The sequence below is a fragment of the Sapajus apella genome, unplaced genomic scaffold (genome assembly GCF_009761245.1).
Source record: "Sapajus apella isolate SASKATOON/1434 unplaced genomic scaffold, GSC_monkey_1.0 scaffold116, whole genome shotgun sequence".
NCBI classification, from domain to species: Eukaryota; Metazoa; Chordata; class Mammalia; order Primates; family Cebidae; genus Sapajus; species Sapajus apella.
This window is the reverse complement of record NW_022437056.1, coordinates 551218-567467: the sequence shown is the minus strand read 5'-3', so window position 1 is coordinate 567467 and position 16250 is coordinate 551218. Positions and strand designations below refer to the sequence as shown.

The 16250-nt window shown below is 44.7% G+C and overlaps 1 protein-coding gene across 3 annotated transcripts in view; it reads right to left on the bottom strand.

The window, feature by feature from the left end:
* Positions 1-16250, bottom strand: part of DLGAP2 (DLG associated protein 2) — a 533037-nt gene that overhangs the window by 15754 nt on the left and 501033 nt on the right. For all 3 annotated transcript variants that reach the window (XR_004263468.1, XM_032260285.1, XM_032260286.1), the window contains 2 exons: positions 15265-15680; positions 2777-2868 (listed from right to left, as the gene is read on the bottom strand). Coding sequence is in view for 2 of the 3 variants with exons in the window: in XM_032260285.1 (XP_032116176.1) it covers positions 2777-2868; positions 15265-15680 (508 nt within the window). In the remaining variant the exon portion in view is untranslated. The remainder of the gene's footprint in view (positions 1-2776; positions 2869-15264; positions 15681-16250) is intronic.

The following is a 16250-nucleotide window of genomic DNA, read 5'->3' as shown; positions in this document are numbered from 1 at the left end:
CTCACGCCCCTCTCCTTGGCCAGCCACACTCCCTTCCTTTGGGCTCATGCAGACCACACGCTGGGCTGGACGGGCACAGCCTGGCAGGGTTAAGATTTAGTTTTGTGTTTTCTGTTCTCTTTTGGTGGGGGAGGCGGTTGCATCTGTACCCACTGAACATTCAGAGACGATAAGGTGTTTATTTAAAAAAGTCAATGGTTTATAATACAATAAAGCCAATGGCAGGGCCTTGTTCCTTGTTAAATGGCCGTCTTAAATTCATCCAGCTCTGTGGCTCTGGCATCCAGCGTCCATTGTGTCCTGTTGTGGCCTGGGGCAGCTCTATGTGTACTGGTGGGTTCTCAGGTGCACAGTCCCCTGGGGTCGGATGAACTCAAATTCAGAGGCAGGCTCAGTGGGTCCAAATGAGACTGAGAATGTCAAACTGCTGGTCTCACAAGCACAGCAATCAGGCCGCACGCTTTGAGGGAATGTTCTTCTCAGCATTTTTTTTAAGGCGGATCTCGCTCTGTCACCCAGCCTGGAGTGCAGCGGTGCAGTCTTGGCTACCGCAGCCTCCGCCTCCCGGGTTCGAGCAATTCTCCTGCCTCAGCCTCCTGAGTAGCTGGGACTACAGGTGCATGCCACCACGCTGGGCTATCTTTCCAGTATTATGTGCCTTCTGGTCGCGTCACAAGCCACCTGCACATCCTGATCCCGAGAGAGTCTGCTCCCTGTGGTCCATCCTCAATCTCAGGGTGGGGTTGTGACATTTTCTAGGGTCACTCTTTGACTTAAAGCTTAGTTCCTTACTGACAGCCTCCAGCAGGCAGCGCTGCTGCGCGGAGCTGTGGACGATTCAGTTCGGCTTTGTGGAGCAAAGCATCTGTTAACGCGTTCGGCGCTCCCCTCTGCCAGGCCTGTCGCTGGCACCACCCCCTCCCCACACCACTCCTTCCCGGCAAACATTTCAGAGATTTTTTTTACTACTCCTGAGTAGAAGTTGAAAGAGAATGAGGTAGCCAAGCCCACGATTTCAAAACTCAAAAGGCATAACAATATTAGGATGAATAATTTTAAGCCCATTATTAGCTATTTCTGGCAGAGCAGAAAGGAACACTTAGGCCTGAATGTGCACCTTGGGCTGTGTGTGGGGAGCTCTGAACGAGACTTTCCTAAAGACAGTGCCTGGCTAGGCTCATCCGAGTCATTGTATTACACAGAGTTTGTCAGTGGCCAGAATCAATTCCTGTAAAGGGAATAAACACATAGATACTACAGAGAAGGCAAGAACGTTCACAGGTAACATGATAGCTCAGCGTTTACACAGCTACAAGTTTCTCTCAAGGTACTCAAAACCTTTCTGCTTCCCCCTTTTAAATGATGACTATGACTTTGTCAGAGTGACTTGTTGATGACTCTTTAAATTCCTGGTGAATGTCAATGGGGGTGATTGGAAGGTGTTAGAGAACGCATACTTTTGAATGATCCTAATGAAAAGACGTGAGATGCAACTCTGGCTTGCTTGTATGTCCTTTGATGTGGAAGAACATTCTTATGTCTCTTTGCACATGAAAAAGCCAAAGAAAACAAAACTCCTGGCAGCATTGCTACCAACCAGAGGCCTCGTGGAGACCTATTTGCATTTTACTGAAAATGTCTGGTCTGAAAAAAAATCAACGTATGTATTGTAAAACAACCCATTCAGTAGCATAACTATCACTTAGCTATTTCTCAAAGTAGAGTGAATACTTTAGTCAGGAAAGTATATTTACATGTATGTGTGTAGGCAAATGTATATCTAAAATATATTAACATGTATATGTACACTTACACATAGTATATATAAAATATATTTGTACATATGTGTAGGTGAATATATAACAAAAATATATTAATATGTAAACTAACATATATTTTATACATGCTATATATTTGCCTACACATATACTATATATATTTTATATATACTATACATTTGTATATATAAAATAGTTAACATGTTATATGTTAATTAGTGTGTATAAGTAAACTTTCATATACATGTTAATGTTTATATATAAATACATCTATACATGTTTATGTAGATCTATATATATACATAGATGCATATGATTCTAATATATATGAGACGTATACATGAGCTTTTCTGCTTGGCCAGAAATAGCAAATATACATTTATATATTAACATGCATATATATTTATAAGGATATATACATGTATATTAGCATGTATGTAAGTATATGTAAATATAAATACGTCTGTGGGTTTTCTTTCTTTTTGCTTGTCAGGAATAACCACGTTTAATGCCAGCTATATTAATGCATCTGGTTCCTGGTATATTTGTTTCACTATCATCTATAAAATACAAAGGCTAATATTATCTGCAAATCTCTTCTTCATTGTAGTTATGTGTTTTTCCAGCCACCTCAGATCATTTTCTTCATTTGTGACATGAGGCATATAGAAATTTCCATGGTTTCTCCTCTTCTAAGATGCTCTGGTGGGACATCCAGTTGCAAAGACATAGCCTCTTCCCATGCTGCTGTGGCCCCGTCTTCCTGCCCCCTGCTCCCCTGGCAGCCTCCCTGCCTCAGTGCCATGTTTAAACCAGGGCCATGCCGTCTCTGTTGGGAGAAGATACTTCTCAGTGTGGGAGGTATCTTCTATGATAAATGGGTGTGATACTCTGCATACGATAGGAACTCTTTGACAAGGAAAGAACAGCGAGGGCCTATGGAACGATGCCCATTAGCTTGGTTACAGGGAACAGGGGTTGTCTGAAGATTCACTTACCATATTCTGTTGGCAAAGCCAATAGAACTGCTGGAATTTCTGGGACATGAGAAGCTGGGCACTCCCAACAGCACTCCTGATTTTACCAAGAACTGTTGGAAAAAAAAAAAAACAGCTTCAAAACTGGGTCAATCAAACAAAAGCAGAAACACCACATGGAGGGAGCAGGTTCCACTGGATGAGAACTCTGGCTTCGTCGTGCAGAGCGATCACTGCGGAGTTGTTCCTCAGTCGGCTGCATCCCCAACTCATGAAGGAAATGCAAAGATGACCGAATGTCATGGTGGGGACACTCTCCTTGGGTATGGGGAGAAATTTGGTTTAGGAAGGCGGCCTACACTTCAGGGAGTTTTCCTTGTTTTGGCATCGAGATGATTTCAGTGCCACTGTTCAGATGAGCTGGAAGACACAAGACCACGTGTGAGTGACAGCGACATCAAATTCCTCCTATTTTTTATGGACTCTAATGTGCCAGTGAACTCTGTTAGAAAAAAACGCATCCATATGTGTTCTCTCATTGGATTCAGTTAAGTAATTTTTAGTGAACTGTGGGCAGCTATGTCCTGGCAGTGCTGTGAGCTATTTGTTATGTAGGAAGAGGCCGCATGGACACAGGCCACGTAGGAAGATGGTGGCAGCTAGGAAGACACGGCTCCCCTCCTGGAGATGGCGAGAGGGTCACGAGTTCCTGAATATGCTTACACCTACTAAACTCACCAATGCATGTACCTAGTATATGTGTCATGCTAACCCTACACTTCTGAGTGTGCCATAAGTCAGCATGCCACAGCTTAGTGAGGCAGGAAGGATTAATCTACAAAGGTTCCTAATTGCGATGACTTTATTTGGTTAAATAGTAAAAATATTAAAAAGTAAAGAATAAACTGTGTGTATATGTGTGTTTATTTTTATTTTTTGAGATGGAGTCTCGCTCTGTCACCCAGGCTGCAGTGCAGTGGTGTGATCTTGGCTCATGGCAGCCTCCGCCTCCTGAGTTCAAATGATTCTCTTGCCTCAGCCTCCCGAGTAGCTGGGATTACAGATGCCCACCACCATGCCCAGATCATTTTTGTATTTTTAGTAGAGATGGGGTTTCACCGTGTTGGCCAGGCTGGTCTTGAACTCCTGACCTCAGGTGATCTGCCTGCCTCAGCCTCCCAAAGTGCTGGGGTTATAGGCGCAAGCCACCACACCCGGCTTGTGTGTATTTGTGTGTTTTCGAGACAGGCTCTTGCTCTGTCACCCAGACAGAGTGGGCACACCCACTCCTGAGTCTGCAGTGAGCATGGCCACTGCTTTGTAAATGATAGCTTTGGTAGATCCTAGGGATCCTCGAAAGCACACAGGAATCCCCTGGAACCCATGTCTTACCGCTACACCCTGGGCCCACTGATTTCTGCTAGATTTTATTTGCTGGAGCAACAATTCAACATGATTCCATAGAGTGTGCCCAGTACCAGTATGTGGCTTTTCTGTGCCTGGGTCAGCACTTGGGGCTGGGGCTGCCCACCAGGCGGGAGGCAGATGATCTAAGCATCTCATCGCTTCTCCATTTACACCACATCTCCCCATTGTTTTCAGCGTGTGTGCTCCCAGGTGGGCATGTCTTTCCTGGAGCTCACTCACGGGGCATCTGCTGCTGCTTCTGGCCAAACTGATGATTTCACCTGCTCTTTTTGTTCTCCCTGGGGATTCTCTGCAGAGCACAAATCACTAACCTACACGACACACCCTAAAACTCAAAGTGCTGCTGGTTTAACGGGTCCAGCCTTTTGCCTGCTTTCGCTGGAAGGAAGCCATGTGAAGCCAACTCACCAGGGCTGGTGGAAAATGGCATAGGAAAAGGGGCATTTATCCTGGGATTCGCCTCCTCGAAGGCAGAGGCGAAAGATCCATCCCCACTTACACCTGCAGCTTTATGTTCTTCACAAGGGAATACTGATGTCCTGGAGGTTTTGCCCAGAGACGTGCAGGTGCCTGGAGCTCAAGGGACCTTGCAGAACCACCTGTGACTTGCCTGGGGATCTCGTGCCAGGCCTGGCCTGACTCACTGGGTCTGGGTGGGGCCAGAGAGTTCCTTTCTTTCGAGTGTTCAGGAGATGCCCCTGCTGGCTCCCAGGGCACACCTGACTATGGAAGCCTACAGAGCATTTCCAGACGTTGAAACCCAGGTCCAGGGATGTAAACTCAATCCCCATAGGTTCTTCCACAATGGCTCTTTCTCCAAACATTCCTTAAGAGTCAGTCCGAGAGCCAGTTACTTGTGAGATTCATTCCACACGATCCAGAAACCGGCATTATAGACCCTGGCATCCTGCCGCACAAGCTAGGGCTGCCGCGGTGTCTCCTCCTTAGCCTGACTTCAGGGAAAAGGAACCACAGGTTGTGGCCACAAATGGCCTTACTCTTCATGTAATAAAATGCTCTGAGCCAGTTGAAAATGCTGTTGCAGAGATAACCTGGATTGGAAAGGGCTTATGACATGCTGTGACCTAGAAGCCAGCCATGCAACAGTGTGGTGGCCACTCACTTTTTAGAACACGAAGGCCTGGCATTCTGTATCACATGTTCTTCACAGTGATTTTCTCCTGGGTGAGATAGTGGACATAAAAATGCATTTTTCTGCTTTGTCTATTTTTTTTAAAACGAAGATAGTTTTGCTCCGGAAAGTTTTATTATGAAACATTTCACACATGCAGACGACTGGAAAGTGTAGCCCACAGCTCCCTCCCCGTTCTGTGGAGACAGCAGTTACTGTTGTCATGTGGTATCTTTTTCTGAGCCCTTTACCCGCAACTACCCTGGAAAACCAGAGTCACTGTCACCCCCATGAAGGTGACCATAATTCCTGAATATCGTCTAATTCTCTGTTGCTTCTAGAGAATGAAAAAGATGAAAAAGCTATAAGTTTTAATAAAAGGAAATAGCTCGGATGACACTTTGGCATTGTCTGTTTCAAAGAGAAGGATGGAGGGTTGTCTCCTGGGCACCTCAACACCAGGGCCTCCTGCCGTTCACAAGTCTGCGGAAAGAAGGGTTGCTCTTCCTTGGATCTGATTTGCCAGCCAGCCTGGGAACGGAGAAGGGAAAGGAGGACTTGAGAAGAAGCTGGGAGCTGCTGGCCACGTGGCACAGGATGGAGCTGGCAGGGCTCTGAGTTGGGGTGAGTCTGGGGGTGTGGGGGGAGAGTGAAGGGGCCCATGCATTCGGTGGAAAAGCAGCTGGAGGTGGTGGGGCTTCAGCGGTTTCTTGCAGGGGTGATAGCGAAAGCGCCTCACTCTTCCTCCACGTGCTGATGCCCCCAGAATGAACGTGTTCTGCAGCCCTGGTCTCATTGATGACGAGGGGAGAAATTGTCTTTTTTTTTGAAATGCTGAATTTTGGCCAGGCACCATGGCTTATACCTGTAATCCCAGCAGTTTGGGAGGCTGAGGCATGTGGATCTCTTGAGGTCAAGAGTTCCAGACCAGGCTGGCCAACATGGTGAAACCTCCCCTCTACTAAAATTACAAAAATTAGCCAGGTATGGTGGTCCACACCTATAATCCCAGCTACTTGGGAGGCTGAGGCAGGAGAATTGCTCGAACCAGGGAGGCAGAGGTTGCAGTGAGCTGAGATTGCGCCATTGAACTCCAACCTGGGTGACATGAGCAAAACTCCAACTCAGAAACAAAAAACAGAAAAAGAAATGTTGAATTTTGATTTCTTTTGTATTCAAAAACCTGCATAATTGATGAAGATGTTTAAAGGGATTATTTTAAGCAAGTTGTTGCTACAGAAATATATAGAAGTGGATGAATAAATGTTTTTTTTTTTTTTAACTCTATGGTTCCAAAAACTGTAACTAAAAAGTCAGTTTTTAAAAAAATTTTGAAGTTTAATCCCCAACTTTCACATTCCTCTTAAAGTGAAATTCAACTGAACTGTTAATACAACATACTTCAGTGTATACTCTTTAGCACAACATGAATACATGGGCAATATCTTGGTATCGATTTAATGTAGTGAAGAGTTATTATAAAGGGTATAAATTGAATATTGCTGGGGAGATATAATGAATGTCAAAGAGTGTAGCTAATGACATGTCTGCTAATGGCAGGAGAATTTTGCTGTTCAGTGAATGAGAATGATTTTATCTGATGCCTATAATGTAAATAGCTTCCTATAATTGCAAAGAAGTTGAAGTGAAAATTCAATTTATTCTCTTCCAGTATACGTCTCTAATTTTGAAATAGTTTAGACACTTTCAAGAGCTGCATTAAGGACTAATTCTCATCAGAATGCAAATTCACAAAGAACCTGCTAGAACCTGTGCTTTTGATGTACATAGAAATTTGATTAACATACTTGGCTCTTTTATTTTTTCTAGAATTCCAATTCTGTCTAAATTTGCTATGAAGTAACATAATGTACAGTTTTCTGGTGCTCTAATATTTGGAGTTTTATAAAATTTGCAAAGTATATGAAATGATCATTTGAGTACCTGTAACCTCTCTGATCCCCTGAGATTCCCTTGTGACTAATTTTGTAGTGGGGTCTGCCAAAGCTACGCCTCCCAGAAATCTCCTTTCAAGATCTCAGCCTCAGTATCTTCATGTTTTTGAGCACACGTTTCTTTTTGTGTTTTTAATGGCTTTGTCACAGTTGTGCATATTCTTGGGGGCACATGTGCTATTTGGACACATGTCTACAATGCGCTATGATCAAATCAGGGTGACTGGGACATGCATCACCTCAAACATTGATCTTTGTGTGTTGGAAACATTACAGTTCTTCTAGCTATTTTGAAATATGCAATACACTATTCACTTTTTTCTTATGGTACTATTGTATACTGTGACTTCTTTCTTCCATATAACCACATTTTTCATTTTTGTTCCCACTAATATTAATCAACTTCTCTTTCTCCTCTCTCTTGTTCCCTTCCTAGCCTCTGATAACCACCAATCTATTCTCCACTTCCATGAACTCTGCCTTTTTTTCTTCTTTTTGGAGATGGTGCCCAGGCTGGGGTATCGTGGCCTGATCTTGACTCACTGCAATCTCTGCGTCCCAGGTTCAAGTGATTCTCCTGCCTCAGCCCCCTGAGTAGCTGGGATTGGGATTACAGGTGCCTGCCACTGCATCTGGCTAATTTTTATATTTTTAGTAGAGACAGAGTTTCACCATGTTGGCCAAGCTGGTCTCGAACTCCTGACCTCAGGTGGTCTGCCCACCTTGCCCTCCCAAAGTGCTGCAATTGCAGGCGTGAGCTACTGCATCTGGCTGAGCTCTGCTTTTTAAGCTTCCACATCTGACTGAGATTATGCAGTGTTTGTCTTTCTGTGCTTGGCTTATTTCACTTAACATAATAACCTCAAATTCCATCCATGCTGCTGTAAATTACAAGACTTACTTCTTTTTTATGGCTGAATAATATTCCACCGTGAATATTATTCACACACATTTCTTTCTTACCACATTTCTTTATCCATTCATCTATTGATGGGAACCTAGATTGCTTCCATATTTTGGCTACCATAAATAATGCTGCAATAAACATGTGGGTGCAGAAATCCCTTTGACATATGAATTTCCTTTTGTTTGGGTCTATGCCCAGCAGTAGGCTGGCTGGATCATATGGTATCTCTATTTTTGGTTTTCTGAGGAATCTCCATACTGCTTTCCATAGTGGCTGTTTACTTCCTATTCCAACCAACAGTGTACGAGCATTCCCCTTCCTCCACGTCTGTGCCAGCATTCATTATTTTTTTATTTATTTGGTTTTTGTGATAATAGCCATTCGGGCTGGGATGAGGTGCCCTCTCATCGTGGTTTTGATTTGCACTTTCCTGATGGTTAGTGGTGCTGAATCTTTCATCACATACTTGTTGGCCCCTGCTATGTTGTCTTTTGAGAAATGCCTATTCAGGTCCTTTGCCCATTTTTGAATTGGGTTATCTGTTTCTTTGCTGCTGAGTTGTTTGAGCTCCTTGTATATTCTGATTCTTAGTCCCTTGTTGGAGGGGTAGTTTGCAGATGTTTCCTCCTATTCTGTGAGTTGTCTTTTCACTTTGTTGACTGTTGACTTTTGCTATGCTGACAAGCATCCATGTGTTTTTATGGTCCAATTTCCCCATGGCCATTTAGTTGGGTTGTGTGGTGATATCTTCATAAGTGCTTAGCAAGAGCCTTGGTCAGTGGGTTGAGTCTATCAGTTTGATTTGCATAATGGACACAGTCCATGATCCACATCTCCCTGGAGGTCTGGAAGCAGTGGATGTTCTAAGCTGTGCAATACACGGACCCCTAAGGCTGGTAGCTGCCAATATGTGCACAGGCATCTGCTGTGCTCAGAACATCATCAGTATTTCTGATTCCTCAATCTTCTCTGTTGGTCTGAGACCACCTGGGCCAACTGTGGACACAGGCACAGTTTCTCTGTGGTCATGTCCTCCTTGTCCCCTGCATGGAGCATGTGTCCCGCTCATTCTCACAGTCATTCTGGGCTCTTTGTCATCTGCTGGCCCCTGTGTGGGTGCCGACTACTGTGATGCCTCTCCCCAGCCACAGACCTCTGAGTCTCAGTATGGAAGATGGCCCGTGAGACCCAGTGCCACACATCTGACTCCAGCTCCTGTGTTACCATGACTTGCAGTCATCTGTCTGTAAAAGGAGGCCTTAGTGAGCCAATCCCTCATGCTCCTCCCAGCATTAGGGTTTGCCTGGTCTGTGGCATCTGACCCGGTAAACATTTAGATTATTTGCTACTTCGGGAGGAATTGTTTAGGGCAAGGAAGTTTCCAATACCGTTTGAAAGATCCCATGTGTATATGTGCTCCTTTGTTGAGTTCTTGATAAGACTCGCATCTCAGTGGACTTACTGAATAAAGTCTTAGCTTGGGAAGGATTCCTTTTGTTTTAGGAAACGTGAATTTTTCATTTTTCATTTATTTACCAATTTGGTTTAACATAATTAATATAAAAATCTTAAAACATCAGTCTAGTAATGATTTACAATGTCTCAAAAATACCTTTATGTGTGTATTCAAAATAGGAGACTTGCATTAACAGGACTTCATGCAAACCAGCATTTCTTTGGGGTCATGATAGTTTTTATTAACCACAGAAGATTGAATGAGTCTAGATTCATTCAATCAGTTCAGTGAACTGTTATGAAATTATATTTTGGGCAAAAATTAATTCATAATGGAAATTTCGCTATTCAGAGATCAGAGTTTTAGTCTCATAAGCCATTTAATTTAATCTTTATTTTAAAATGTGCCGTAACCAGTAACCCTATATCTGCTTCTAAAATTAGGACTGGAAATTAAGGTTATCATCTTACCTTTTAAACATTTAGGGAAATATCTGAACTTAATTGACATTGTGATAGTTTTATGGACAAAGTACACAGCTGAGACACAAAACAAGTGCTTTGACATCTTTGTCCACAAAAAATGAAGGTATCTGGGCAATTTAAGAAAAGAACTTAAGAAAATCACAAAAAGTATCACGTGCATCCATTCTTTGTTCTTTGGGTTCTAGGTTTATTGCTATGCAGTTAGATTTTGTGACTAAATAGTAGTGGAGCAAGGAGTCGCAAAATCAGGGTTATTTCAGTGGATGTCTATAGAATAGGAAGTGCATAAGATACTCTCAGCCTCTGTAGCTGAGGACAAGCAGGTGATTCTCTTGGATTCTAGATATTCTGCATTTACGGCAGTGTGAGCAGGAGGGTGGCTTCCCGTTTCCTAAGGCAGCCCATCTTCCTGCTCTCTTTCTTCCTCTGTGTTCCCATTTGCATGGGATTCTATGCCAGGCGATGTGAGAGGCACTGTCGTTGGATGATAAATGATGTTCAATGTGACCTCTGCATTGAAGGAGCCTAACTCTGCAGTGGCAGCAGAGGACCAGAGCTTTAGGAAAGTTTCATCCTTTGAGAAACACCTGTCCCCCAGGGCATGGGGAATGGCCCAGCCATAGAGGGCTCTGTGAGGTCAGGTAGCCCAGACGGTCCCCGCAGGCAGGGTAAAGGGCACTGCTGATGGAGGTCTTCCTCCAGAGGACAGAGACAACGGGGCCCCTGCTCCCCAGTCCTCTGCCTCAGTGTGGGCTCTTGAAGCTCCTTTTCTATGACCCTCCACCTGCTTGAGCAAATCCAACTGCACCTCAAAGCCCAGCACAGTGCTGCCTCCCCCAGGAAGCCTTCTCAGTCTTCCCAGGTGAAAGCATTGCTGAGACCTCTGAGTTTTTAAGGTACTTTATCTGCACTTCTCTTACACACTAAACGGTTTCCACTTCCTGTAAACAGTTTGCCCTGGTCTTTCTTCTCCCGCTGTCAGGTAATCAGAGTCGGGTCCTTACCGCGTCTTACTCATTGCTGCATCACTGTTGCCTATCGGAGTGCTGCTTGTTCCAGTGCAAGTAATCAACAAATAACTGTTGAATGCAGACATCACTGTGTGTCCACAAGAGGATCCCAAAGGCTCAGAAAAGGTAAGAAACACAAAACAACCCCACAACAAACCCAACTCAACATGTGCTTGGGGGCATATAATTTGGAGGCAGCAAAAATTCACTTTCTACCTTACCATCCTGAAGAAAAGTAAGTTTTCAGATGCCTAATAATAATAATAATAATAATAATAAGGTAAGTGAAATTTAAATACTGTGTATCCTGGTTGGGCATGGTGGTTCATACCTGTAATCCCATCACTTTGCGAGGCTGAGGTGGGCAGATCACTTGAGGCCAGGAGTTCAAGACCATCCTGGCCAACACGGTGAAACCTCATTTCTACTAAAAATACAAAATTAGCCAGGTGTGGTGGCACGTGCCTGTAATCCCAGCTACTTGGGATGCTGAGGCAAAAGAATAACTTGAACGAAGGAGGTGGAGGTTGCAGTGAGCTGAGATTGTGCCTCTGCTCTCCAGCCTGGGCAAAGAAAACAAAAAAAAAATACTAGATATTCTGAGATTTTGGAAACTTGCTGTTGATTTGGGTCCCTATATGTAATCAAATTCAATTTTGTATATAGTACTTTTAGGACATAACTTATAGAATGTTCTGGAATGCCTCCAGGGACAGAAAATCAGGACCTACTACCACAGGGCTGCAGCACTCATGCCCTTTAATTGTAAGGACCTTCATTCTTGGTTTGAGAAAGCATTTGCCTCCCTATAGCTCCCACCACCTATTTTCCAATGGCTAACGTGGGATAACCTTGGGCTCTGTCTGCTGCTGAGGGACTCCCTGTGGACCACACGTGGGTCACAGCTGTGGAGGATCAGAAAGAGATGAAGTGTCAGGGATGGGACACAAGCTGGTCTGAAACAGCAGGAGAAAGGAGGACTTGCGAATCCAGCGCAGAAGCAGGCAGTGGAGGGGAGGCTTCCCGTAAGGGAACATTTTGACCTGACACCTTCAGACCACGGGGTGGAAAGCCACAGCATTCAGCGCCAGATGGCTCTGACTCCCAGTCCTGAGCCATTGCTATTGTTCTGTGATTTGCGGAAAGATATTAATCTCTCAGAGCCCCAGTTTGTCTTTAGAGTGCTTACAATACTGCCCACCTGGTCCACTGGGACGAGCATTAATGAGGACTGCCATGCATTTGGCATAGGACCTGACGTCTCATGTATGTTCAGTGAGAACTGCTCTAGATACTCTTTATTTTTTTGAGACAGGGTCTTGTTCTGGGGTGATGGCGTGATCTTGGCTCACCGCAGCCTCTACCTCCAGGGCTCAGGTGATCCTCCCAACTTAGCCTCCTGAGTAGCTGAGACTACAGGCATGTGCCTACCACACCAGGATAATTTAAAATTTTAAATTATTATTACTATTGTTTCGTAGAGACATGTTGCATTGTATTGTCCAGGCTGGTGTAAAACTCCTGGGCTCAAGCAATCCTCCTGCCTCAGCCTCCCAAAGTGCTGAGATTATAGGGGTGAGCCACTGTGCCCAGCTGAGGATTCTGGTTTTTTTTTTTTTAAGATATCTTTTCAAAAATGATAATCCTTGAAAAAACTAAATTGAAAGTACACGCTTACCATGAAAAATGGTGACAGGGGAGGTAGTCTCTGTGTTATAAACACAGCGTTGGCTAATGTCTCGAAGTCCTACGCCTTCCAAAGAAGACCACAACTTTCTGAATGTGTCCTGAATGGGATAAACTCAAATGATAATACAATACAATTTTATAGGCATTTTATGGGCTAAGCCCTGACAAACATGACCTCTTTCTGAATTTTTTCCTCCCCTTCCTCCTCTTCAAAGGTGTTCTTTTGAGGAACCTCATGATGTAGAACAAACACATCTTGATTGAGCGATGCTCACTTCTCACCATCTGCCCTGATCCTGGAAGGAAGGACCCCCAGCCCTAGGCTGCCCCTGTCAGCAGACAAAACCAGAGCTGGCAATTTAACTCGAGTTTGGCATCAACTTAGGCAATGTAGGTTTTCTGTTTTGGCTTTGTGCTAAAGATGATAAATCTCTTTTATAATGAAGACAGTTTTGCCAAGTTGAGGCATATACCAACAAGGGCGAGGGTGCTTCGGAAAATGTCAATATTGTGAACACTCTGTTAAATGTAGCCTAACCATGAGAAATGAAAATGCTATGTGAATGATCAGAGCACGGCTACGCTGACATGCGCCGCCCCATGGGGACTGCGGGCGCTGCGTGCCAGGCGGAAGGCTTTCCCATGGCAAGCTCTCCTCCCCAACACTCGGCATCCAGCGTCAACTCCTGTAAAGAATACATGCAGTTTGTTGATGAAGAGAGAAATGTGGAAGAACAGGGTTTGTCAATTAAAGGCAGTATCTTTCTTTCTTCCTAGATTCACACCTTAAGTTTCAACAACCGAAAACCAGCACACCAATGATTTTCTCAGACTGCTGAGGCTCCAAGGCCATTGTTCTCTGTAAGTCACAGCGCAGTTTCATCACTGCACTTCTGTTCCTGGGATTAGTGAGTATTACGACAGTCATCTAGAAGTGGAGTGTCAGGGCCACATTCCCAGGGATCTCAGCTATCCTTTTGAAGTTCGGGATTTATAGTGATCTTGTAAATGTACAAATAAACTCATAGAAAAAGAAAAATACTTTAGAAAGAGCACAATTTGTCAAGACATTCAGAAATAGCTTTGTGAAACTGTACTGTCTTCAACATAAGCATTAGTTGTAGGTATTCTGCAATTATGTAATTGGTCTATAAACAGACAGGTGCTGTTAGCTTAGAAATCACATACAGCAATTTATTTTGTTTATTTATTTATTTTTTTGAGACGGAGTTTCGCTTTTGTTACCCAGGATGGAGTGCAATGGCGCAATCTCGGCTCACCGCAACCTCCGCCTCCTGGGTTCAGGCAATTCTCCTGCCTCAGCCTCCTGAGTAGCTGGGATTACAGGCACGCACCACCATGCCCAGCTAATTTTTTGTATTTTTAGTAGAGACGGGGTTTCACCATGTTGACCAGGGTGGTCTCGATCTTTTGACCTCGTGATCCACCCGCCTCGGCCTCCCAAAGTGCTGGGATTACAGGCTTGAGCCACCGCGCCCGGCCACATACAGCAATTTATAATGGACGTTGCTTCTGAACGGTCTTTTTGCTTTCATTTGAGACAAAGTCTCACTCTGTTGCCCAGGCTGGAGTGCAGTGGCACGATCTTGGCTCACTGAAACCTCTGTCTCCAGGGTTCAAGTGATTCTCCTGCCTCAGCCTCCTAAGTAGCTGGGATTACAGACACGTACCACCATTCCCCGCTGGTCTCAAACTCCTGACCTCAGGTGATCCGCCCACCTCGGCCTCGGCCTCTCAAAGTGCTGGGATTACAGACAGGCATGAGCTACTGGGCCTGGCCTGAACGGTCTTGATGGTAGGTTTCTCTAGACAAATGGGAGAAAGGTAGAGAATAAGGGGCTGTCCTCAACCACACGGAGGGGCCGGGGCCCAGGTGAGCCCCAGAGGGGCTGGGACAGATCTGCCTGGTAGAGACAGACACTTGGTAGAGGAATGACCTTGCTTCCCATTCTGCTCAGGTGTGAGACTTTAGGCAAATCATCACATAGCTAACCAGCTTTATCATTTACTGAGCTTCAATTTTTCTCTTTGGCATAATGCCAAGGCATTTTCTTGCAAAACATGGGCTGATAATACTAGAAAATAATAAAAATTCTCTAAATTAAGCTTTTGCCAAAGTTCAAGGGAAATGGTAAGTGGAATATGGGATTGACTATGCTCCCAGGAAAAGTGTTAGCACAGTTGATCTCACATTCAACTTACCTGACAAAACAACACACACGCACTTTTCCTTCGATATCTTAGTGACTGCTTCTCTTTTCATGTAATTTATATCTTGGAATTGAGGGGATATACTAGACAGCACGTTAATTTTTCATTCACTCCAATATCGAAGGAAGGAACTTTTCTCCATGAATGCTGTGACGCGCTCATTTGCATTACTGAGAAACTATGTCGAAAGGCCCCGGGGAAGCCTGAGCTCTTACTTTCCTCCGAGAGGTCGTTCTCCTCGGCCTCTCTCTCCATCTCTTTGCACCAGCCTTCCATCCTCTTCGTCTCCGAGTGCAGGAGCTTCAAGAACCACGAGCCATCCCTGCGGCAGGGAGACATCCGCCCAGTCTCTACCGTGTCGAGGGCGGGCTCCAGCCAGGGATCCGGAGGGGGCAGGGTGGAGGTATCCACTTGGGTCCGATAGTCTTCTCGATAGCTGAAGAGCCCCTGCGTCCGTACAGTTCTCACCGCGCCATACTGGGTGGGGGTGCTGGGTTCAGAGTGCCGCTGGAAGGATGAGCCGAACTGGAGGCCTTTGTCCTCCATGGTGATATGGCCTGGGAACCCCTCCAGCTCCAGGTCTGCTTGGACGGCAGCCGTGACGCTGTTAGAACGTTTAAAACGTCCGTGTCTGCAAAAGGAGGGAAGGAAGACAGATGGTAGCCTTTCTGAGAGAACTTCCTGCAACAGAATCCCACATGTAGCTTATCGAGAACACTCCTGAAGGCAGCAGCCTAGCAGCTCAAGGACAGGTGAGTGCTTTGTCCATGAAATATGCTGGTGTTGCATCTAGGGAAGAACATTTGTTTTTGCACATAATTACACTTTAACGTCTACCTAAGTCTTAAGGCCTAAATAATGCCCCTTGGGATTTAAGTTTATTGAGTGACACAATGAGAGTTAGTGTGTTTCATGAAACCACTATGAGTAAATGGCTACCTCCCTTTCAGAAAGAAATATGCTACAAGCTTATGCAGCTGAGGTTGTGGGTTGCTGCTTTTGTGTGAACAACATCCACATCATACTGTGTTTTAGTGGCTTCCAAATTGTGTTTCAGGGCCCAAGCCACTTCTCTCCGGAAAAATTAATAGGTCCCCATTCACCCCTGTATGCAAAATAGTGACTCCAAATTCTGACTTTGGTGGGTGTTGATACACAGTGAACATGTTTTTCAGTGTCATCTATTTCCACATAGCTGATC